General features: G+C 35.3%; 2 protein-coding genes across 8 annotated transcripts in view; one reads left to right on the top strand and one right to left on the bottom strand.

Annotated features, from left to right (window-relative positions):
- LOC108623175 (arylsulfatase B) overlaps positions 1-2323 on the top strand; it is a 6201-nt gene extending 3878 nt beyond the window's left edge. Inside the window, exons 8-9 of the mRNA XM_026812048.1 lie at positions 258-732; positions 994-2323. Coding sequence (XP_026667849.1) covers positions 258-732; positions 994-1467 — 949 coding nt within the window. The 3' untranslated portion in view covers positions 1468-2323. The remainder of the gene's footprint in view (positions 1-257; positions 733-993) is intronic.
- Positions 2324-3696: 1373 nt separating this feature from the next.
- LOC108623220 (golgin subfamily B member 1) lies at positions 3697-21736 on the bottom strand. 7 transcript variants are annotated; one of them, XM_026812097.1, is made up of 10 exons: positions 21474-21736; positions 18793-18966; positions 18356-18733; positions 17307-17659; positions 16416-17181; positions 16234-16342; positions 15077-15205; positions 9414-14641; positions 5029-9167; positions 3697-4245 (listed from the first exon to the last, which is right to left on the bottom strand). In XM_026812097.1, exons 2-10 carry the CDS (start codon positions 18958-18960, stop codon positions 4014-4016), a joined length of 11502 nt encoding a protein of 3833 aa, XP_026667898.1. In that variant the 5' UTR covers positions 18961-18966; positions 21474-21736; the 3' UTR covers positions 3697-4013. The 7 variants fall into 7 exon arrangements, with proteins under 7 accessions (XP_026667898.1, XP_017877078.1, XP_026667899.1 ...); XM_018021589.2 differs by lacking the exon at positions 21474-21736 and adding an exon at positions 20259-20521; XM_026812098.1 differs by lacking the exon at positions 21474-21736 and having other exon boundaries at positions 16276-16342; positions 18793-19094.
- Between the last annotated feature and the right edge of the window lie 96 nt (positions 21737-21832).

Consider the following 21832-nt stretch of genomic DNA (forward strand, 5'->3'; position numbering starts at 1 on the left):
AAAGAGATTATGTCATTAAATAAGAGAAAGATTATTTTATTAAAAAAGCATTTTAAGTTTTAGACATTCTGGGTATCTAAAGACGAAGTTATTAAAGATTTCATTTATATTACTCTTCCTTTCATTACATTATTTCTTTTATGTATACGTATTTTACATATCACGTCCTATGAGAAATTGACACCATTTACATATCGATTTATCAGTTTTCTTGGACTTCTAGCAGAAATCTTATAGCTGACACAACCATAAATGAGGAACGATTGTATTAATAATTTTCTGATATTCTTAGGGATTGATGGCAGACTTGGAAACATCGATGGATTCGACATGTGGCCCACTTTGGTATCTGACGAGGTCAGCCAGAGATCTGACATAGTATACAATATCGATGATATTGTCCCTTACGCTGCTATCAGGCGAGGCGATTTTAAATACGTCACAGGTCAAACAGACACCGGCAGTGCTTGGCTCGGAGCTACTGGAGGTCCTTCCGAGGGAATATCTCCGAAATACGATCCTGAGAAGATATTATCCAGCAAAGCCGGCGTTGCTATTTCTGATACTATTACCGGGAAACAAATGACAGGATTAAAAGCATCAAGAAATATGGAAAATATGAACGACGCTGTTTTAAAGAGCAACATCTCTGAAAATGTACTGAGTGTCGATCAAGTTCTCGAGTTACGGAAGATGGCTGAGATAAAATGCAACGTCAGGGAGGAAGACAGGGTCAGTATATCTTAATCACAGAACAAGGAGTGGAATGACTGCAGGAATTCTAAGTTCTAAAGTGGACTTTATTTTTATATCTGATACAAGCTTGAAAGTATTCTAATTTCCCTCTGGCAAACCTCAACTTGCACAGCACGATTTCTTCAGTGGAGATTCGCCAGAGGAGAATCGAGGCAATTTGTTGGCAGTGGAGGACAATAGTCGAAATAGTGGAAAATAATAAGTAGTCAATAATCAATTAGCTTGATTTCTTTTCAGATCCCTTGCGACCCCTTACGAGCAGCATGTCTCTTCAACTTGGAAAAGGACCCTTGCGAAATGGTGAACCTAGCCGACAGAAGGCCAGTGATTCTAGCCATTTTAGGAAAGATTCTATGGAAGTATAGATTGACTGTGATACCTCCTAGCAATCGGAACGGAGATCCCAGGGCGAATCCAGCGCTTTGGAACAATACGTGGACAAGCTGGGACGAGCCTAATCCATTGATGCTCGCTCTTATGGATGACGAAGGCTCTCACGATCAGTCGGAGTCTAAATCAGCGATCGCGGTGATGTCTGTTATTTGCGGGCTTCTTACTATCGGAGTAATGACGCTACTCGCTGTGAAATTTGGCAGGCCTTGCTTGAGAGACAGACAAATTCCGGAACATGAAAATGACCATGGATTGACGTATACTACGGATGGTGAAGAATTTATAAACATGACTAGAATCGTACCAAATAATCAGTAAAGTCACGTTAAAAAAAGAGCTCTACGTTAAACGAGAGATTTTCATCCCTATTTTGACATATTAATTAAGTACGCTGGTGTTAGTTTCATTAAAACGAATATACTTTCACTTAAAATATCTTCATTAAAGTAAAATGAGACACTTTTATCCAGGGTGAGTCACCTAACACTTTCACCTAAAATATCTCCATTATTTTTAATGATAAAAAGAAATATATAAGAGGGGAATCCTTATTTAAACAATTATAAGTCTGATAATTATCTTCCAAATATGAAAAAGTTTTTATACAAATTTCATGATTTTTTTTAGTAACATTATTATTATGTATCATTCGGTTATCAAAGAGATCCGATTTTCCGACCACCCTGATTGAAATTAGTTCGAATTAGTGACCCTCCCCATGTATGACTTAAGATTAGGCGCTCAGTCCCTGGACTATCATCTTGGACTACCTTGAATAATCGAGGTTTTACTATAGTCGTATTTATTTCATATTATCTTGTTCTTTGTTACTTCACACGATACGTGTTCCACGCGATATATTCATTCATTATATCGTTTCAGGATCACATTAATATAATGAGACCTTCTAATAACGAAAGTACCGCTTGCTCGCCAAGTTTGTTGTACTTTCGACTTCAAGTTCATTAAAGAGATCAGAACATTTGTAAATAGTCCACAATATTGTTACAAATAAAAGGTTCACGCTAACGCATTGATAATTAATTATATACCTGTGACAGAAGTGAATATTCGCAATTATTCGTAGACTGCGGATTTTTATGAAAAATAAATTGTTTATTAAAGTTGTACTAAAACAAAGTTGCGTTGTTCTTAATAAAGAATTAATCAACAATTAATCCCTAATTAATGTCTATAATGAAAACACGTTTAGGAATAAATGTTCAGTTTCATAATTTATTTATTCAGCGACTTCATTTCTGTATAAAATTTCGTGGAAATAGGAAGTTCGAATCATGACAGTTGAAACCGAACGAATGATTACCGCACTTCCATTGTGAGGTAATAATCGATATTTCACGCGATCTGTTTTACATTTTAATCTTCCTCCTTCGATGATAATCGTCTAAAAATATTTCGTATCGTCAAACGACTGGCAAGTCGCAGGCGGTTCTTCGCATAAAATAGGATAACTCGCAGTAACTATCAAGAGTAATCATCGGAACAATCAAATACATACACTTCCGTCGAGTATCAACGTCGAATACCCGAGAAATATCTTACACTATTAACAATTTTGCAGCTAATAAAATAAATGAAATATACACAATTTTCTTCTTCATCTTCTCCAAGACATTATTTCGTTTGCAATGTACCTAAGCACAGTGGCTATACAATGAATATAATACAGTTTAGTCATCTCCTCGCACTCTCTTCTATATCGAAGAGGAGCGACTTCCAAGTTAAAGACAGCCTCGAAGAAGTCATTTTTAACTTTTAGCCTGTAGCCACGCGAACGTCAAATTTACAAACATTTCTTGTCTCAGGCTTAAAAGCACGAAGTATTCCCTTTCAGCGCTTTTACCGTTTGCCAACGATAATTTCATTTGCGTTGATTTTACAGTTTCTTGCCATACTGCTCCAACAATATTATTAATAAGGTAGAGTAAGATAGCATCGTGAATAGAGACTGCGGAATTTTATGTAAAACGCTGTTAAGGCCAATCTTGCATAAAATAAAAATGCAATCTTGATAGAAATTTATTTTATTCTTCGGAGATAATAATATAGATTTCAGTTTAGAAGTTGTATTTTATTATATCATAAATTAGAAACATATATGCTATTGCATTTTTCTATACATTTTTTTCACAATTTTTCTATAAACTTTTTTTACAATCTTTTATAAATACATAAAATCCGTAGTCTAATAATGAACGTTAATAAAGACATTCATCACAACAGGATGTTCGCCGATACCGAGGAAATCGTATAAGCTAACACCTGTACACTGTACATCGATGAATATAACATTATCATCGCCATCCTTTTATAAGAGTAGCTCACAATGCCGCGCTTTTTACGCAACATTTCCAATCTGTTCTCGCCTTGTCCGATCTAGACTAATTATACAAATAGTCACGGCAGTTGGCACTTGGCAGGAATGTATCCAAAAGGCAAGGGTAGTGTCCAGAACCCCGTGGCTAGTATTCCATCACATATGTACTACCTTCGGCGTACTGCCGAGACAATACAACATGATATGAAATAAAAATATTTACGACCCTTCGAGATCATTTTGGAGCCTCTATAAAAAAATGCTACAAAATGGTGTTCCCAAAAAACTTGTACTTCAAACTAAATGGGTACAAATTCTACGCTTGGTTCATGTAATAATAGACTGCGGATTTTTAAGCAAAACAGAACTTCTGTAATATCGATTTAAATAATGAAAAGTAAATTAACATTTGGTTTGCCCTTACTCACAATACATATTTATGCAAACCAAATGCAATCTTTATATTTTCTGCAAATCAATTCTATAAATCCATAAAATCCGCAGACTCGCAATAAGTAAAGGACACTTAATACAAGATTGATCTCGGTAGCCCAAAAGGATTAAGAACATGTAATTCGTTTTGTGAATACATACAGAGTGTATAATTTGCATTGACGAGCCTGGCAGCTGCCTCAGGAGGTAAGGTACTTAGGACGTCTTTGTGCGCCAGCAAAGACATTTGCTGCGTGTGCCTTAACTCTCGCTCGTCCCTCAATCGCACGTCTTTCGCGTGGCTCATCGTGTGAAGCTGCGAAAGCCTAAAGGGAAATCTAGCTTGTACAATGAATTAAGGAGCTTACTATGCTACGGACAAACACCCCTCAACACGTTAACACGTTTCTCGTTAAAATTCAATTGAAAAATTATTAATTTGTTACCAAAAACAATTCCCGACCCACTCGGAACGCACACACGGAAAAATGAATTTTTCCTACATATGGATGGATACAGAGGGAAGGAGGGATCGACTTGGGAAGCCTGTTTTTCAGCCAGTGAACTGCTACGTTAAGCAAACTTAGGCGCTACACAAATGCGTAATCGACTTATTAGCACAAATTTCATTTTACCGATTGACAAAATCCTATCTTTTATAAAAACAAAACGAAAATGGAATATGTTCTTAAAATGACTAAACAAACTATTGTCTTAGATTGGTAAAAACATTATCTAAAAGGTTGCCAAATGTTACGGAGGATGATATACTAGAAACAAAATATATATATAGACACTGTTATTCCCTTGATAGAAAATGTTCTCTGTAATTTTTTTAAAACACATACATACATATGTCCAATGAAATAAGTTTGGATAAAAATAGGATAAATGTACCATTTGTGGCCAGTATATTCTTTATTCCAATATATTAAGTATTTTATTATTAGTTTCATTAAAACCGAGTATTAAAGTAACTTGGTACATTTACCCTAGATATAAAAAAGGATCAGACATCTGAATTATTCTAAAAGAAATTTGCAATATCTCAAATATGTCCTTGAATAATATAAATAATTAATAAATCGAAGAAGGAATGCGATACATACTTTAAAGCGAGCCTTTCCTTGTCTTCCCCAATCGGATCGTTAATAGCTTCCTTAGCAATCTCCACCGGCCCCTCAGACTTCGACGGCGAAGGCTGTTCAACGACCGGTTCCCCACCATCAGAGCTCATCGTCGCCTCTTTCTTAGGACTATCCGAACTGCCGCCAGCCTTCCTCAGCTCCTCGTTTACTCGAATCGCATTGGACAAACGTAACTGTAACGTGTCACGTTCCTCCAGCAATTGCATCAATTCGTGCGTCAACTCTTCGCATCTGACGTCTCTTTGATGAAGCATGTACAACGCCAAATCCAATTCTTGTGAATTCGACGATTTACTTTCATCGCTCGACGCTTCTGCGCTTTGAGCCATTGAAGGATCGGCTACTTCCTTCTTCAAAACACTTTGAATCAATTGATACTCGCTCACCTTTTCTTCCAAAAGCGATTTCAACGAATTAATCTCAGTTTCTCTGGCTTCTAAAGTATTCTTCAATTCAGCAAGCTGTTTCTCTTCCTGATTAGACAACATCGAAAGCTCTTCTATACGAGCTTCCTTTTCTTGAATCTGTATTTGTAAATTCTTAAGTTCCACGTCTTTAGTTATGCTCCATTCATTTAAGATTCGTTCCTTTTCAATTAACTCCGACTCAACGCGATTTAACTCTTCATTTCTCTGATGCAATTCATTTTTCGTTGATTGATTAATTGCCACGAATTCTTCTAATTGTTTCTTTAAATTTTCAATATCTCTGTCTCTTAATTGCAACTGATCTAAAATACTACGGTTCTCCTCAGAAAGTTTTTGTTTAATCTCGTCTATTTCTAGTTCCTTCTCCTTCAACTTATTTTGTAAAAATTCCTCTGCCTGTAAGCGCACCTCTTCCTTTTCAATGTTCAACTTCTCTAGAGCGTTCCTAGTTTCCTCAGACAATCTTTCGAACTGTTGTAAACGGAACGTTTCTGCTTCGAGTTTGGAAATACTAGATTTCAATTGTTGAATTTCTTGTTCCTTGTCATATAAATCAGCTGTCAATCTTTGCAACGTTTCACGTAGTTCGAAATCATCTGATTGAGGCTCCATGCTTGAAAGCAGAGACAAGTGAGAATCCTTCTCAGATATTATGTATTTCAGTTCACTGATTTCTTGTTCTTTCGTGTATAAATCGTTTTGGAGCCTGACTATTTGCTCCTGATCTTGAATGGACCTCCGAAATGTTGGATCTTCTCGAGATGAAGTATTTCTGCCTCCCTCTTCTTCTTTCAAAACGAGTTCGTGGCTCTGCATTTGATGTTTCAGATCGTTTATTTCCTGCTCTTTCTCATCGTTTCTCAAATTAGCTAATTCTAAAGAAGATTCTAATTCGGATTTTTCATTGTATAGACAATTGATCCTCTCTTGCATTTTTTGAATCATACTGGGATATGTATTCTCGTTTAGAATGTATTTTAAATGTTCGATTTCTTCTTGTCTTTTTTCTAACTCAGCTTGCATTGTGTCTATTGTCTGCTGCAAACTGTGACTGTTATCAGTCATTCTGAACAATGGCAAACCGTCTATGATATTAGAAGAACTCTGGTCTTGAGCAGAGCTCTGTTGTGACACGCTTGACGTCTGAGCCAATTCGGTTTGTTTTTCATTTAATGCTTGATTGGCATTTTCTAATAGAGACACTTTTTCTTTTAAAGTGCATTTGGTTTCCTCCAGAATTTTACGAGTTTCTTCTAATTCAAAAGTCAAAGTATTTATTTCTTCAGATTTTTTTAGTAATTCGGTTTCTAGCCTTTGGATCTCCATCTCGTTGTTATTCGTAATTATTTTGTATTGGGCAGATTCTTCAGAATATCGTTGCAAGGTTGAATCTTTTTCCATTACGATCGATCTCAAGCTTTGAATTTCTTGTTTCAAGCTTTGAATTTCCTGTTTCAAGCTTTGAATTTCCTGAGTTAAGCTTTGATTTTCCTGTTCTAAGCTTTGAACCTCTTCTGAGAAGCTTTGGTTTGAGTCGATCGATTTTGCCTCGGCTTCATTTAAACGCTTTTGTATCTCTTCGATACTTTGTAAGTATCTGTGATTATCTTCTTTGGTTTTCGATAGCTCTGACTCTCTAGAATTCAACTCTTCTCTTGTGGATATTAAATCTGTTTGAAGAGATTCTAGAATTGATTCTTTTTCTATCAAATTCTGTTTGAGATATTCTAATTCCTGACGTTGGGCTTCGATTTGCATTAGGTTATTCTGTTGTCCTAAGGAATAGTCATTTAAGGTTGATTGCAATGTTATTAATTTTTCTTGGAGGCTTTGGAGTTCTTTTTCCTTTTCTACGTTTTGTGACTGAAGAAATTCTGTTTCTTTAGCATTGAGGGTTTCATTTAAGGATGCTTCTAACTTAAATAATTTCTCTTGGAGGTTTCGTATTTCCTTTTCTTTTTCTTCCATTTCAATCGTGTATTTTTCTACCAATTCTTGAGTAGATCGATTGAGAGTTTCGTTTAGAGTTTCTATTTGTTTTTTCTTCTCACTCAACTCTCGATTCAATCCTTCTACAACCTCTTCTAGTTTTACTTTTGTATCTTCATAGTCCACGTTTACTACATATTGCCTTTGAAGTTCCTGTTTCAAATCAGCTACTTCTTGAATTCTAATATTCAGAAGATCAGTGATTTCTGCCATTGAGGCATTTAGTGAAGATAATTGTTTCTCATAGGAGGCTGTTGATGTTGTTAGTCGTTCTTCTAAGTTTTCTTTTTCTTTCAGAGAATCTTCCAAATTCTTTTGAGACCCAAGAAAATTTGATTCAGAAATCTGAAGTTGTTGACGTAAATCAGTTATTTCTGCTTCTAGCTTACTCGTCTTCTCGAATGTTGCTTCTTTCAAGAAATCAGTATTCTGTCTCATAATCGTTACTTGGTCATTCGCATCCATCAAACTCTGTTCATACTGCTTTCTTAATAAATCGTACTCTTCTTTAGATTTAGATAGCAAGCTTTGTAGCTCTGATATCCTTTTATTCAAATCTTCTACGATTTGAATTGACTCAGCTTCTTCTGCACTTTGTTTCGATGTTAAATTAGATAATTTCATTTTTTGCTCTTCTAAGAAACGTTGCAGTTGTTCGTTTTCAGTCGCTAAGGCTTCCATCTCGTCTTTCAAGTCATCAATTTCTTCTTTATATTTTTGACACAAGCTCTCGTAATCTTCGTCACTGGCGAATCGTTTAGCTCGAGGATGTTGTTGAACAGACATAGTGACCTTTGAGTCTTGTTGAACAAATGTAGTGGCCTTCGAGTCCTCTTTTCCTGCATTTTCTTCAGAATCTTTTTGACTTTCGGATAATCGTTTCTCAAGTGTTTCGACTTTGTCGGTTAGCTCTTTACTTCGAATACGTAGCACTTCCATTTCCATATCCTGCCTCTCCTTCATCTCCATATATCTCTCATTCGCGGCAAGGACAACGTCTAAACGTTTAACCAAAGCCTCTTTCTCAGAAATAATACTCTTTTGTTCTTCCCCAGCTTCGGTTAAGGCTTTCTCTAGTTTACTAATTTGAGATTTTAATTCTTCTTCTATCGCAGAGTCCAATTCGTAAAAATCGCTCGATTTTTGTATTTTCAATTGTTGTTGAAGATTCTCCACTTGTACCTTGTATTCCTTCAATTTTTTAATCATTTTCGCATTTCGCAACTGAGCTGATTTGCTCTCTTCTATCATTCTCTCTCTATCTTTCTCTAGATCCTTTATTTGATCCTGGAGATCGTCGATCGTTGCCCGTAATTGTATTTCCGTATTTGGAAACAAGGCCAGCTGTTCTTCGCCAGTTGGTAGAACGTCCTCTGCGTTCCAGCCCCATGTATCTTCGTCAATGTTCAATTTTTCTGTAGAGTCTGCGGCCCAAGCTGATGCAACGTCACCCAGTGTTTCTTCTTGAACTTTCATAGCTTCCGTGGTTTGTTGTTGTGTTTCTTGCGGCGGAACAGAGTCTTTTGAAGTATCGGTGGTACTGACGGTTTTTTGGGATTCCTTGTAAACGTCCTCTAGGGTTTGGGTGAGATTTGCGATCCGTTCTTTGGTCTCGTCCCTCTCGCGCGAAATTCGACTTGTAGAGTCTTCATGTCCCTCCAGAGATCTTGGTAAGTCATTTACCTAGGGAAAATAATTTTTTGAAACAGTCACCACGACCAAAAAATATGTCATAACTGTTATTAGTGGTCTGCGGATTTTTATGCAAAATAAGACACTTATGTGCAGATAACGTAAAGACTGCAGAACTGAGCAAAATATTGAAAGTAGTCTAAGAAGGTTCTAACCAAACTTATGCTTCATATTACCGAGGCAAAATAGATAAAAAACGTCCATATATACTTATGCCCGAAAATGGTTTGCCCTTACCTGTAGCTGCAGCAGATCCACGGTCTTCATAAGAACAACGATTTGATTTTTCAACTCCTGCGTTGCCCCAGGATCCGTCACATTCTGCAATTCACCTTTCAAGTGATCAATTTGCGATTTGTAAGACTCTACAATCGCAATTTGCTGGTCTCGTTCCAAACTAATCTTCCTTAAAGATTCTTTTATAGAATTCAAAGTCATATTCAGCTCTTCTATTTGAATGTCTTTCCTCATATTATTCTGCTGTTCCATTATCTGCAGACTTAGATTAAGCAGCTCTGTATTCAACCAATCTATATGCGAATCTTCTTGCATCCTGACTTGTTCTAATTCTTCCAAATTCGTCTGAGCAACATGTAACTTCTTCTGCGACATTTCCAATTCCTCAAGGCATTGACTGTAATTTTGAGACATTTGTGTCCTCTCTTCAATCATTAATTTCTGTAAATGATTGATCTCTTGAGTCAAATTAGAACACTGTGCTTCCTTTTCATCCAACAAAGCTTGCATTCGTTTCACTTCTTTATTAGCTAATAAATCGGAATCGGAAGAGGACGGCAGGCCGAAGATTTTCGAAGCATCAAACAACTGTGGAATATTGTCTTGTGGTGTAGCATCAAAAGCAGGAGCTTCTTTCCTTTCTCGTCTTGTACTTTGATTTTGATAGATTTCTAGTTGCATCAACAAGTCTTCGATTCTCCTTTCATAGGCAAGCTTGTCGCTTCTTAGAGTAGAGATTTCTTGTTCCAAGCTTCGTTTGGTGTCTTGTAATAAATTCTCTATGTCCTCTTTCTGTGATTCTGTAGATTTAATGGAGCTTAATTGCTTTTCTTGAAGCTCTTCTCCTGCCTCTCGTTTTAAACTTTCATTTTTATAGACTTCTAATTCCATTGCCAAATCCTCGATTCTTCTTTCACAGGCAAGCTTGTCATTTCTTAGGAATGAAATTTCTTCTTCCAAGCCTCGATTTTCTTCCAATAATTTTTCTACATCTTTTTGTGATTCTATAGATTTAAAGGAGCTTAATTGCGTTTCTTCTCGAGCCACGCTTAGTTGTATCTCTTCCCTTGCTTCTGATTTTGTACTCTGATTCTTATAGGCTTCTAATTCCATCGTCAAATCTTCGATTATTCTATCACAGGCAATTTTATCGTTTCTGAGAGAAGATATTTCTTCTTCCAAGCCTCGTTTGTGTTCCAATAATTTTTCTATATTTTCTTTTTGTGATTCTATACACTGAATAGAATTTAATTGCTCCTTTTGAAGTTCTTCCATTGCCTGTCGCATGTTCAATAGTTCTGCCTCTCGTTTCTGACACGTTGTAATTAAATCAGAGCTTGATACACTCTGTAATCTTTCAGCATTCTGTTCATTTTCTTCCAAACTCTGTTCGGTCGTAGTCACTTTCTCTTCCAACGTGGCATTGGCAAGCTGTAGCTCTTCAACCTTCGCAATTAATTCCTTGTTCTCCTTCAAAGCATCCTCTAATTTCGATTTCACTTCCTCATGACTGGATATCAAGGAATTATATTGGAATAGAAGATCGTTATAAGGATCCTCTAAAGATCTATTTCTACCAGTCTGATTCATCAAATCGTTAAATCGAAGGGATTCTCGCATTTGTACAAAATTCCCGATAGAATTAGCTAATTCGTTGTCTAGGTTCTCGATTTCAGCTTCCCTTTCTTGCAGCTTTGCTTCTAAAGCTTGTACTAAAGTTTGACACTGTTCACAATGGCTACAGCGCTGCGTTTTCATTTCGTCCGTAACTTCTTCCAAAGTTTGCGTCGCTTCCGTCGAAGCTCTGTCCATTCTTTCAAGTAATAATCGTCGTTCTTCAGATTCCTTTTCTACAGTTTCCAGCTTTTCGTTGATTTGAGCTTGTTTTGATAATAGCAACCCATTTTCTGCTTTGAGATTGTTGATTAATGTCAGCTGTTGGAGATACTCCGTTTCCATCACTTGCATTCGTACGCTAAGCTCTCTAGCCTTCTCTGTAACTTCTTCTAACTCTGCTTGCTTCTTTACATTTTCTTCAGCTACCTCTTGTCTATAAGCTTCGAACTTTGAAATTATGTTATTTTTGCTTTCTTTCTCTGAGTTTAAAGCAGCTGTTGAGATTTCGAGGTTCGTACGTAGTTGGACGATCTGTTCTTCCATTTCTGTTATCTGTTGCGTGAAAACTGATATTATTTCTTTAGAATTAGTTAAGTCGTTCGAAAGTCTGTCGATAGTTTTTGATACTTCTATGGAGTCGTTTCTTGATTTTATTAACTTCTCTTCTAAATCGGCTATTCTGTTATCTTTTTCACGCATGAGGATTTCTACTTCTTGAATTTGCTTGTTTTTCGCTTCTTTTTCATCCTTCTCGGTTGTCCATTTCTCTTCCAACTCGGCGACACGAGATTCGAGTTCCTGGCACATTGCTGCTTTCTTCTTTAAGTTCGCAGTTAGTTTCTTCATTCTTTCTAACTGCGCTTGAATTTTATCTTCAGCGTCTTTTAATTTCTGTTCTAAATCAGCAATTTTTCCTTCTAAAGCAATTCTAACTTCTTCCGTTAGATTATTATTAATTAATTTCTCCTTTTCTTCCAATTCGCCTTTCAACACTTCACATTCTTGCATTTTGGCGTTCAATTCCTCTGTTAGATTCTCAAGCTTTTCGTTTTGGAGTTGAACATCTTCGATTTGCTTCGTTTTTAGTAATTCCATTTGTCTGTAACTGTCTTTCAATTCAATTTGCAAATCGTCCACGTACTTTGCATTGGTTTCTATCGTAGTTTGCAGGTCCCATACTCGCTTCTCAGCTTCACTTTTATCATTTTTATACTCAACGATTTGTCCTTCTAAATTATCTTTCGTTTTTATTAAATCGACGAGTTCTTGTTGCTTCTCAACCAACTGATCTTTAATCTCACTATTCTGTTGAGATAGATTTTTTATTTTTTCTATTAAATTAGTGTTTTCTTTTGTAGTCGCGCTGATCTTGCATTCCATTTCGTCGAGAATCATGTCTTTATTCTTCAATTGTTCTAATAAGTCGTTGTAATCTTTCAGAGGCTTTGATTCTTCGACTTTATCAGACAAGTCGGTAATATCTCTTCTTAAAGAATGGATTTCTTCTTCTTTACTCTTGACTAAGTGATTAAGATCTGCCATTTCATTCGACATTGATGTCAATGAGGAATCTCTCTCTTGAATTAATATTTTATAATCATTAAGTTCATCTTGCAACGTATCTATCGCAATCATTTTATTCTGCAATTCAGCGAATTTGTTCTGTAAATCTCGATTCTTTTCTTCGAGTTCTTCCTTCAACGATGAAATCTCGCTTTCCTTTTCAGAAACTACGACAAGATGTGTTTGAAGCTTTGATTCAAACGTCTTCGTCGTCTCTTGCAATTCTTGTTTTAATAAAGAGGCCTCTGTGTCTTTTTCTTTCTTCTCTTGTAATAATATTTCATTTTCATTTTGTAACAATCGAAATCCTTCTTCGATAGAAGTTTTCCCGGCTTCGAGTTTCTCTATTTTTTCTTGCATTTCGTTACACTTAAATTTCCATTCTTCTATCGTGTTGAACATTTCTTTTAACTCATTTTCTAGGCTTTCGATTTTCTTCTCTGACGTCTCGTGCTGGATTTGTTTACTCTTTTCTTCTAATTCTTCTTCTTTGTTCGATAGTTTTAGTTTCATCTCTTCAATCAGGCTTGTTTGCTCGGCTATTAGCTTTTTATGCGATTCTATTTCGCGTTCTAAAGAGGCAACGATCATCAATTCTGTTTGGAGCATCGAAGATTCGTCGGATTGCAATGTTTCATGCGTTTGTTGTTCGGATTTTTGTGATGAGGCGTCAAGCTCTCGTTTTTCTCTAGTAATAATTTCTTTTTCTTTATACAATTTCTCCAATTTTTCGATTAATTTCATTTCTTCCTTGTTTTGGTCATCGACCAACAACTGATCAAGTTTCAAGTGGAGTTCTTCTTTTTCTTGCATTGCCTCAAGTAAATCATTTTCTAATTTCTTATTGAGGATTTCAAATTCTGACAACTTCATTACTAACTCTTCTTTGGCTTTTAATAATTCTTCTAATTGGATTCGAACTTCATCGAGTTGGACATTTTGATCCATTTCATGTCCCTGTTGTAAAGAATTTCGCAGTTCTTTCACTTCTTTTTGCAGAAGGCCTTTTTCTTCTAATAGTAATTCGATTTGTACTTTGAAATCGATTTCTTCTTTCGAAGTTTCAGAAATTTCAGACTTTCTCTCGACAGCAGCTAAGTCTGTCTTGTCTGCAGATAACATTTCAATCTGTTGTTTCAATTTCTTATTCTCTTCTATCAGATTTGTTAATTCAGTTTTAAAATCGATTTCATCCTTCGAAGTTTCAGCATCTTCAGTCGTGTCTGATATTCCAATCTTTAACTTATTATTCTCTTCAATAAGATTCGTTAATTCAATTCTAAGTTTTGATAATTCTGACGACTGATTATCATTTTCTTCTAACAAAGTATCTATTTGTGATTTCAAGCGTTTTTCATCTTGATCATCAGATTTATCCATTTGCTTCAATTCCTCTTCAAGTTTCGCAACTTTCAGCATAAGCTCATTATTTTCTTGAGTAAGGAGTTCGATTTTCGTGACGCTCTCGTTATGTTCTGGGATTCTTTCGAAAGATTCTGTAGAACCTGTATCGGAAGAACCTTTCTCTTCTATTCTATTCAATTTCATAGTCAAATCTGCATTTTCTTGAGTCAATTGATCGATTTTCTTCAACAATTCATTTCTATTAACGTCGTTCATTGATTCTATAGATCCTCCAGCCATCGTATTTTCCTTTTCTACGTACTTATTTAATTTGAGAGTTAATTCGTTGTTCTTTTGAGTCAAATCTTCGATCTTCTTCAGTAAATCTGTTTTGTCTAATTCTTGTATGGCTTCGAATGACTCGGTGGAACCAGTATCGGATGTCCCTTTCTCTTCTAATTTTGATATTCTATTATATAACTCGGTGTTTTCTTGAGTCAAGGCTTGTATTTGTTTGAGGAGCTCTGAGTGATTAGCTGATGGATCTGTCGAGGATTCTGTTTTTATTTCGGGTTGAGATTTGTGTAGGACTTCTAATTGCTCTTCCAGATCAACCACTTTCATCTCTGCGGTTACTCTAAGATTCTCGGATTCAGCGTTCTCTGCTTCCAGCGACGAGATTTCCTGCTTAGCTGTGTGCAATTCTGTAACAGGGATCCGTTACGAAATAACTGACTCCGCTTTTCTGGGATTAGGAATTCTTTTTCTAAGTTTCAGTGAATCGTAATTAGAAGTACAGTAATCTCCGGTTATATGACCACCTGCCATCCCCACTAATTCCTGGAAGCGCTCGCTCCACTGAGCTTCGAATCTTATTTATGTCTATTCTTCTTCTCTTAAAAAATATTGGAGTTACAAGAAAATTGTATAGAACTTTATTTGTATTTCATCTTCTCTCTAACTGGTACAGTCGATACCGTTTACTCTTTCCCATGCTGATGCTGCGGCCTTGAGCGACGAGCGATTCTAGGAAATTCACCATTCCATATATATGGCCAAGCCCAATTCCGATAGTTGACCATACATTCGGAGATTACTGTATGCAAATTAGTAGACAAAAAAAATATTACATAGATTACCTTGCATAAGGTCCAACTTTTGATTCTCTAGAGTGGCAATGGCATCGATTTGCATTTCAATTTCTTTCGTTTGAGCGGAAACTTTACTTTCAAGATCAATAACACGTTCTTGCCAATCTCCTGCTGAGGCTATGCAGATCGTACAACATGCCAATGATGTATGTATAATTGATGTTAATCGACAGTAAATGCAAAAGCAAGCAGCTCAAAATGTTACAGATAAGTCTATATCGATCAAGCTTATATCAACAATTTCTCTTTCTTTTAAATAAAATTATTGATTGTTGTTCAAGGATTAGTTCGCCTTCGGGTTAAGCGTGATTATATCAACTCTGAGTTCGTGTGAATTTAGCAAACGAATTCCTAAATTTAAAGCAAATTTATATTGTTTCATATATTATTTTTCTACCCATTTACTTATTAGTTAATGTGTTAGAGTATTAATTATGCAGTAAAATCTCGATTATCCGAACAAATTGCGGTCAGGATGGGAGGGAAATTGAATTTTTAGGGTAATCGAACATTATTTACTTTTTTATAGTTATTATTTAACTTACTTAAAGATGCTTTAAATGAAGATTTTCGATATTTACAGTGTTTAATGTCTCCAATTCTATTGAATACTGAATCCACAATAGTACATACACAAATAGTACATCTACTGAATCTACTTTATCTAGTCGGGAAATTAGTATTCGGATAATAAAGATTCGGATAATCGATGTTCTACTATATTCCCAATCATTTTAAATAATACCAATATTGTACAAAAATTATAGAGTTACGACCAATTTTCAAAAGTATAACAGAATACCCTTTCAATATTTCATGCAAGAACTACGCTAACAGAAGAAATACATCAAAACGATATATAAAAAAGAAGGTATTTTCTAGCGAATGAAACTACTTCTAGGAATCACAGTGTAGCAAACTTTGACAAGTAAAGTANAAAAATGTGTTTCTTCGAATACATATACGTATCTATATTTACATAAACATTGATCAATTTCTCTGCAACAGGGAAAAAGAGGACTTTAAGGATAATAATCATTTGACAGAGTAAACTATAAAACGGACAATGTACTGCACGTAGAGAGTTTGTAACGAAACTAGAACAATGGAAACAGCGATGACAGAGTGCCTGTCCTGGTTCCTACCTTTAAGCTCGTCAAAGTCTACCAGACTCAGCTGAAGGTTACCTTTCTCCTCCTCTAACAATGCCACTTGATTCCCCAATCTGACAAGTTCCGCATTTGTATCAGACACCTAAATATCATAACAATTAACTAGTATGGTAATGACTATCTTAAACGCTAATGAAAACTGTACGACCTCTTACCTTTTTAAAGTTTTCTAGCTGTTTCTGCAAGCTTTTCACTTTACTCTTATGCTGTGCTTTAATCTTAATCATGCTCTTATTTAAATCTTCCAACTCCTTCGTAAGTCTTGCCACTTTCTCGTCTTCTTCTTTAACGCCACCTTCTTCAGGCAGTTTGGCAGCAATTTCATTCTTCTCCTCTTCAAGTCTGTGCACCAAACTTTCAAGGTCGATCACTTTATTCAAATATTCTTCGTTCTTCGATGTTAAATCGGTCACTTGCTTCTGTAACTCTGCCTTCGACTCCTCTTCAAGAAGTTTATTAGATTGCTTCAATTCTTCGATCAAATTCTCTAGTTCGAGTATTCTGTTATCTTTTTCTATTATTGCACCGTTTCCATGCATCGACGATATATTTACAACTTTATCTTGCAAATCCGCAACGCTTTTTTGTAACTCGTATTTCTCGTCTTGTAACTGTTTGTTACTGGTTTCCAGTTTTTCTAATTTGTACCGCAAATCGTCGACGGATGGATCTTTGACTATCCCGATGCCGGATTCTAACTGGAAAACTCGTTCGTTAGCTTCTGCTAACTTCCGCTCATAATCATTTAACTGTTGAAGCAAATTCTCATTTTTTGTTTTAAGGGACGATTCCATTAGTACGAAATTTTCTTGCATGGATTTCATAGCTTCTTTGGTTTCCACCAAAGCATCCATCGTCGAACGAGAGAAATCAGCGCTTGCTGATTCAGACAATTTCTGCTGATCGATCTGCTTTTCAAATCTAGAGAGAAATTAATAATTAGTGAACACTTTCGAAGAAACTAGAGAAGAAATATGGGGTGTTTCTATGTGGACATAATTTCGGTAGAATTTTCGAGAATAGCTTGAATAAACTGATGAAATTACCGATCAACCGAGTCTTCTAATTCCACTATCTTCTTATCCCTTTCTTGCAGCTGCATTAAGAGATTCTCGTTCTTATTTTTCAACGATTCTTCTAAAAGTATAAAATGTTCTTGCATCGTTCGCATTTCGTCTTTCGTATCCTCGAGAGTATCCAAGGTCGTTTTACCCTTCCTTGAAAGGTCGGCAGACATCAGAGTAACTGCCTTTGTTTTCGATTCTATAACAGAATCTTTTTCTTTCAAGTTTTCTTGAAGGTCTACTATCGTTGCTTCAAGCTCTAACATTTTATTCGTAAGCTCTGCAATTTTATTATCTTTTTCTTGAATGCTTTCAATTTGTACAGGCGCCATGACCTACAATTAAGATATAAATAAATAAATAATAATTAGGAGGACCGGAAAGAAGTATATTATTTTTTATCGTAACATAAAACTAAATTAATAGATTTCTTCTCTCCAGTCCGCCTAATATCTGTTATTAATTACTAGAGGTGTACGAAAACCCGAAAATATTCTACATGATATATATTTTCGTGTGCAGAGATAGAAAGAAAAAAACTTTTGACATTATTTGACATTTATCTTATGCTACGACATGGGTCGGAGGGACCGAAAATTTTTCCTGGGATTGGGACAGATTCGGGATTGTTGAAGATGTTGACATTCTCTAAAACCTTCACTATTCAAGGATCAAAGATCCCAAACGTTTTCAAGAACCCGTCCCTTGCTAATCATCGGGTTCTCCTACTTCTCCACTAATAACATAATAAAAATATTTAATCTTTAGACCGTGTATGAAAAAAAAAAACAATTGATCCGCATCTAGTTATGACATCATAGAAAGACAATCATTATATATTATTACTAAATGCATCACTTCTTTCAAGACCAAAAGGCATGAAATAAACGATTGCATAAAAGGGCTTTGGTAGTCCCTTTAATAAATAAATAAATACCACTACGTTCAAAATACTCATTAATTCTCGAGCTAATATTTCGACTTCCCTGCGGTCTAAAGATTAAAAACAGCAATAAAAAAAGAATACCAACATCAGAAGTGATCATGACTGGCTTAATAGGCAGAACGGATAATTGATCCCTTTGAAAACCGATCGCTGCCACATCTTTTTCCTCCAGTTGCTGCCTAATAGCCTCAACTTTTTCCTCAACTGCCCTCTTAGTTTCAATAATTTCCTTGTTACGCTGTTCAAAGGCCTTCCTATTCTCTGCCAGCTTCTTTTGAAGTAAAGTAGACTTCGCTTTCGGAGTTTTCGCTTGACTGATATCGTCGATATTCAATTCCTCCGATGTACCAGGTACATCCGTTTCGATCAGATGCGTCGCATCCTTCGTGGCCGAGCTTCCCCCTTTACTACGCCGTGACAACTTGGCTCTAGATTTAATTTTCGAAAGCCTCCTCGCGTATTCCTACAATTGAAATTCCACATCAAGCTTGCATCAATATTTGAAAGATCAATTTAACTTACCTGCACCTCTTCTTCTTTCTTCATTAAACTTTGCTTATTCTTTAACATGATTTCTTTGAGGGACTCCAATTGACTTTTATTCTGTTCACACTTCTCCTTCGCATGCACCATTGATTCTGAGGCCTCTCCTTCGATCTCCCCCGGTGGTTCCTCGGACGCACTCGACATCGCGAACTGAAGGATGAACAACAACAAATACCACTTCATTATAATTGATATAAGACGTATACTTTTGTGGGTAAGAACTTATCGAGTCAATGGCAGTGAAAGTTTGTATAAAATGGCCAGACAGTATGTCACCCACTGCTCTCATTTTCATAGGCTAATTGGATGAAAGCTCGCTCGACTGGGGTAAACTAATTGTATTATCTTAGAGTATAGATACTGAAAGTCAGAATGCACGAGGTGGTTACCTTGTGGCATATTTAATGCTTATAGCATTTAAGTAGGAAATTTTTCAATGACATCTTATACAACCATTAGAGGGTGTGTGGAATATGGGAAAGAGGGTAGAGGACATTGAGACGCGTTGGAGAATTCTGATCTGATTTAGAAAGAGGAGAACGCGCTACACAGAATTTAAAATATACAGAAATATTTAATGAACAAAAATTAAATCGCTAAACCATGGAACTTCAAAGATATTGAGAATTGTGTCAATACGTAGATACATCTTCCTTGTTTTCTACAAATACAATTTTTCTCATCGATTGATGATTTCACTATTTTCTGGAGCTCATTTTGAAAAAGAACATAATAATTGTTCCAGTTCAATTTTGAAAAATTTTGTAGTACTAAGTATGTATACAAGGATTTTTTGGGTCACTGGTTGGAAAAAAGTGTTTTAAATAATAGATATGAGCGATATAGAAAAAAGTAGTTATAAAAATCCAAGTTAGTAAAATGCGATTACTTTGAAATGCAAAAAATTCATGCACTAACTTCTGTTTTTCATACATACTTTTTGTTAAATATTCCCAAATTCATAGAATTATTTAAAAAATAAAATACATACTTTATAAATAAATAATTATACTGTATTAAACAAATAAATAGTTGCGTTTATTAAAAAAACTACGTCGTGAAAATAACGAACGAAACAAATGTTAGATATTAACTTCAAACAGTTGAGCTTGCAATAACAATGAGTACATATGGCTGTTCTTTAATAGGATAAAGTTAACCTCAAAACATTTAAGATCGAAAACAGCGAATATAATTAACATAATAAAAGATAGGTAAAATTAAAAAAAATAATTATAAATAATAAAAACTGCATAGTAAAATAGTATTGTTACAACAAATACGTACTTACATGCGTGTAGTTATTAATATTAAAAATATAGACATTCGAGGAACGAACGAATGAATGAATCGATTTTCGCAGACAAATAGAGAATAAATAAAGTGCAAATTTCTATATTTGTCCTACTAGTATTCTTACTATTATGTAAATATTTACTTACTTTTATCTATATTCCCGGAATTGTCAAGATGTGAACACGTCACTGATCGTACACATATTTTACTAAATAACTTTCACTAAACTTGCGTCTGCTTTTTACCAAAGTCGAGCACACTCATATCTATCGATAGGCAACTTTACAATATTTACAATGATATCGTCAATAATTAGATATGAATGTTGTACAAATTGTAATCCTACGCTTCGAAATGTAAAGTCTACATCACTCCCGATATTATCATAGCCGTCTTTCAGGTCCATGCAACAGACATGCGCTAATGATGTCACAGCTACGGATGTCATGTGATCGCAATGCAATCCCGTGTATAATATTCAATCTTTGACGGAAAAATTGGGCATTAAAAGGGACCTGTATGACTCACGTAAATCGAACAAACAATAAGAGTTATTAACAGGCTAGTTTCTACACATCTTAGTAGCTGTAACACGTTCCCGCCGGCGGCCTTTTTTGTAATTCTCGCCGTCTGACGGCTCTTTAATTCATAGTTTGATAGATAATTGTGTATGTATGTACCAGTGGTACATGCCGGCGGGAACGTGTTAATATCTCATGTATAAATCTCGTGCCCGGACGCAATGAAATTGAAATGTGTTATAATAAAGTTCTTTTTATAAAAATCCAAGTTAGTAAAATGCGATTACTTTGAAATGCAAAAAATTCATGCACTAACTTCTGTTTTTCATACATACTTTTTGTTAAATATTCCCAAATTCATAGAATTATTTAAAAAATAAAATACATACTTTATAAATAAATAATTATACTGTATTAAACAAATAAATAGTTGCGTTTATTAAAAAAACTACGTCGTGAAAATAACGAACGAAACAAATGTTAGATATTAACTTCAAACAGTTGAGCTTGCAATAACAATGAGTACATATGGCTGTTCTTTAATAGGATAAAGTTAACCTCAAAACATTTAAGATCGAAAACAGCGAATATAATTAACATAATAAAAGATAGGTAAAATTAAAAAAAATAATTATAAATAATAAAAACTGCATAGTAAAATAGTATTGTTACAACAAATACGTACTTACATGCGTGTAGTTATTAATATTAAAAATATAGACATTCGAGGAACGAACGAATGAATGAATCGATTTTCGCAGACAAATAGAGAATAAATAAAGTGCAAATTTCTATATTTGTCCTACTAGTATTCTTACTATTATGTAAATATTTACTTACTTTTATCTATATTCCCGGAATTGTCAAGATGTGAACACGTCACTGATCGTACACATATTTTACTAAATAACTTTCACTAAACTTGCGTCTGCTTTTTACCAAAGTCGAGCACACTCATATCTATCGATAGGCAACTTTACAATATTTACAATGATATCGTCAATAATTAGATATGAATGTTGTACAAATTGTAATCCTACGCTTCGAAATGTAAAGTCTACATCACTCCCGATATTATCATAGCCGTCTTTCAGGTCCATGCAACAGACATGCGCTAATGATGTCACAGCTACGGATGTCATGTGATCGCAATGCAATCCCGTGTATAATATTCAATCTTTGACGGAAAAATTGGGCAT

This window comes from Ceratina calcarata, unplaced genomic scaffold (assembly GCF_001652005.2).
Source record: "Ceratina calcarata isolate Rehan_Ccalc_2016 unplaced genomic scaffold, ASM165200v1 scaffold255.2, whole genome shotgun sequence".
Lineage (NCBI taxonomy): Eukaryota > Metazoa > Arthropoda > Insecta > Hymenoptera > Apidae > Ceratina > Ceratina calcarata.

Excerpts from the sequence above, each read along its gene's own strand:
- LOC108623220 (XM_026812096.1), bottom strand. The coding sequence starts at position 18,999 with ATGAAGTGGTATTTGTTGTTGTTCATCCTTCAGTTCGCGATGTCGAGT. Across the intron at positions 15,206-16,233 it reads AGACTTTGACGAGCTTAAAG|CCTCAGCAGGAGATTGGCAA; the intron begins GTAGGAACCAGG and ends CGATCTGCATAG. Across the intron at positions 9,168-9,413 it reads TGGATCTGCTGCAGCTACAG|GTAAATGACTTACCAAGATC; the intron begins GTAAGGGCAAAC and ends TATTTTCCCTAG.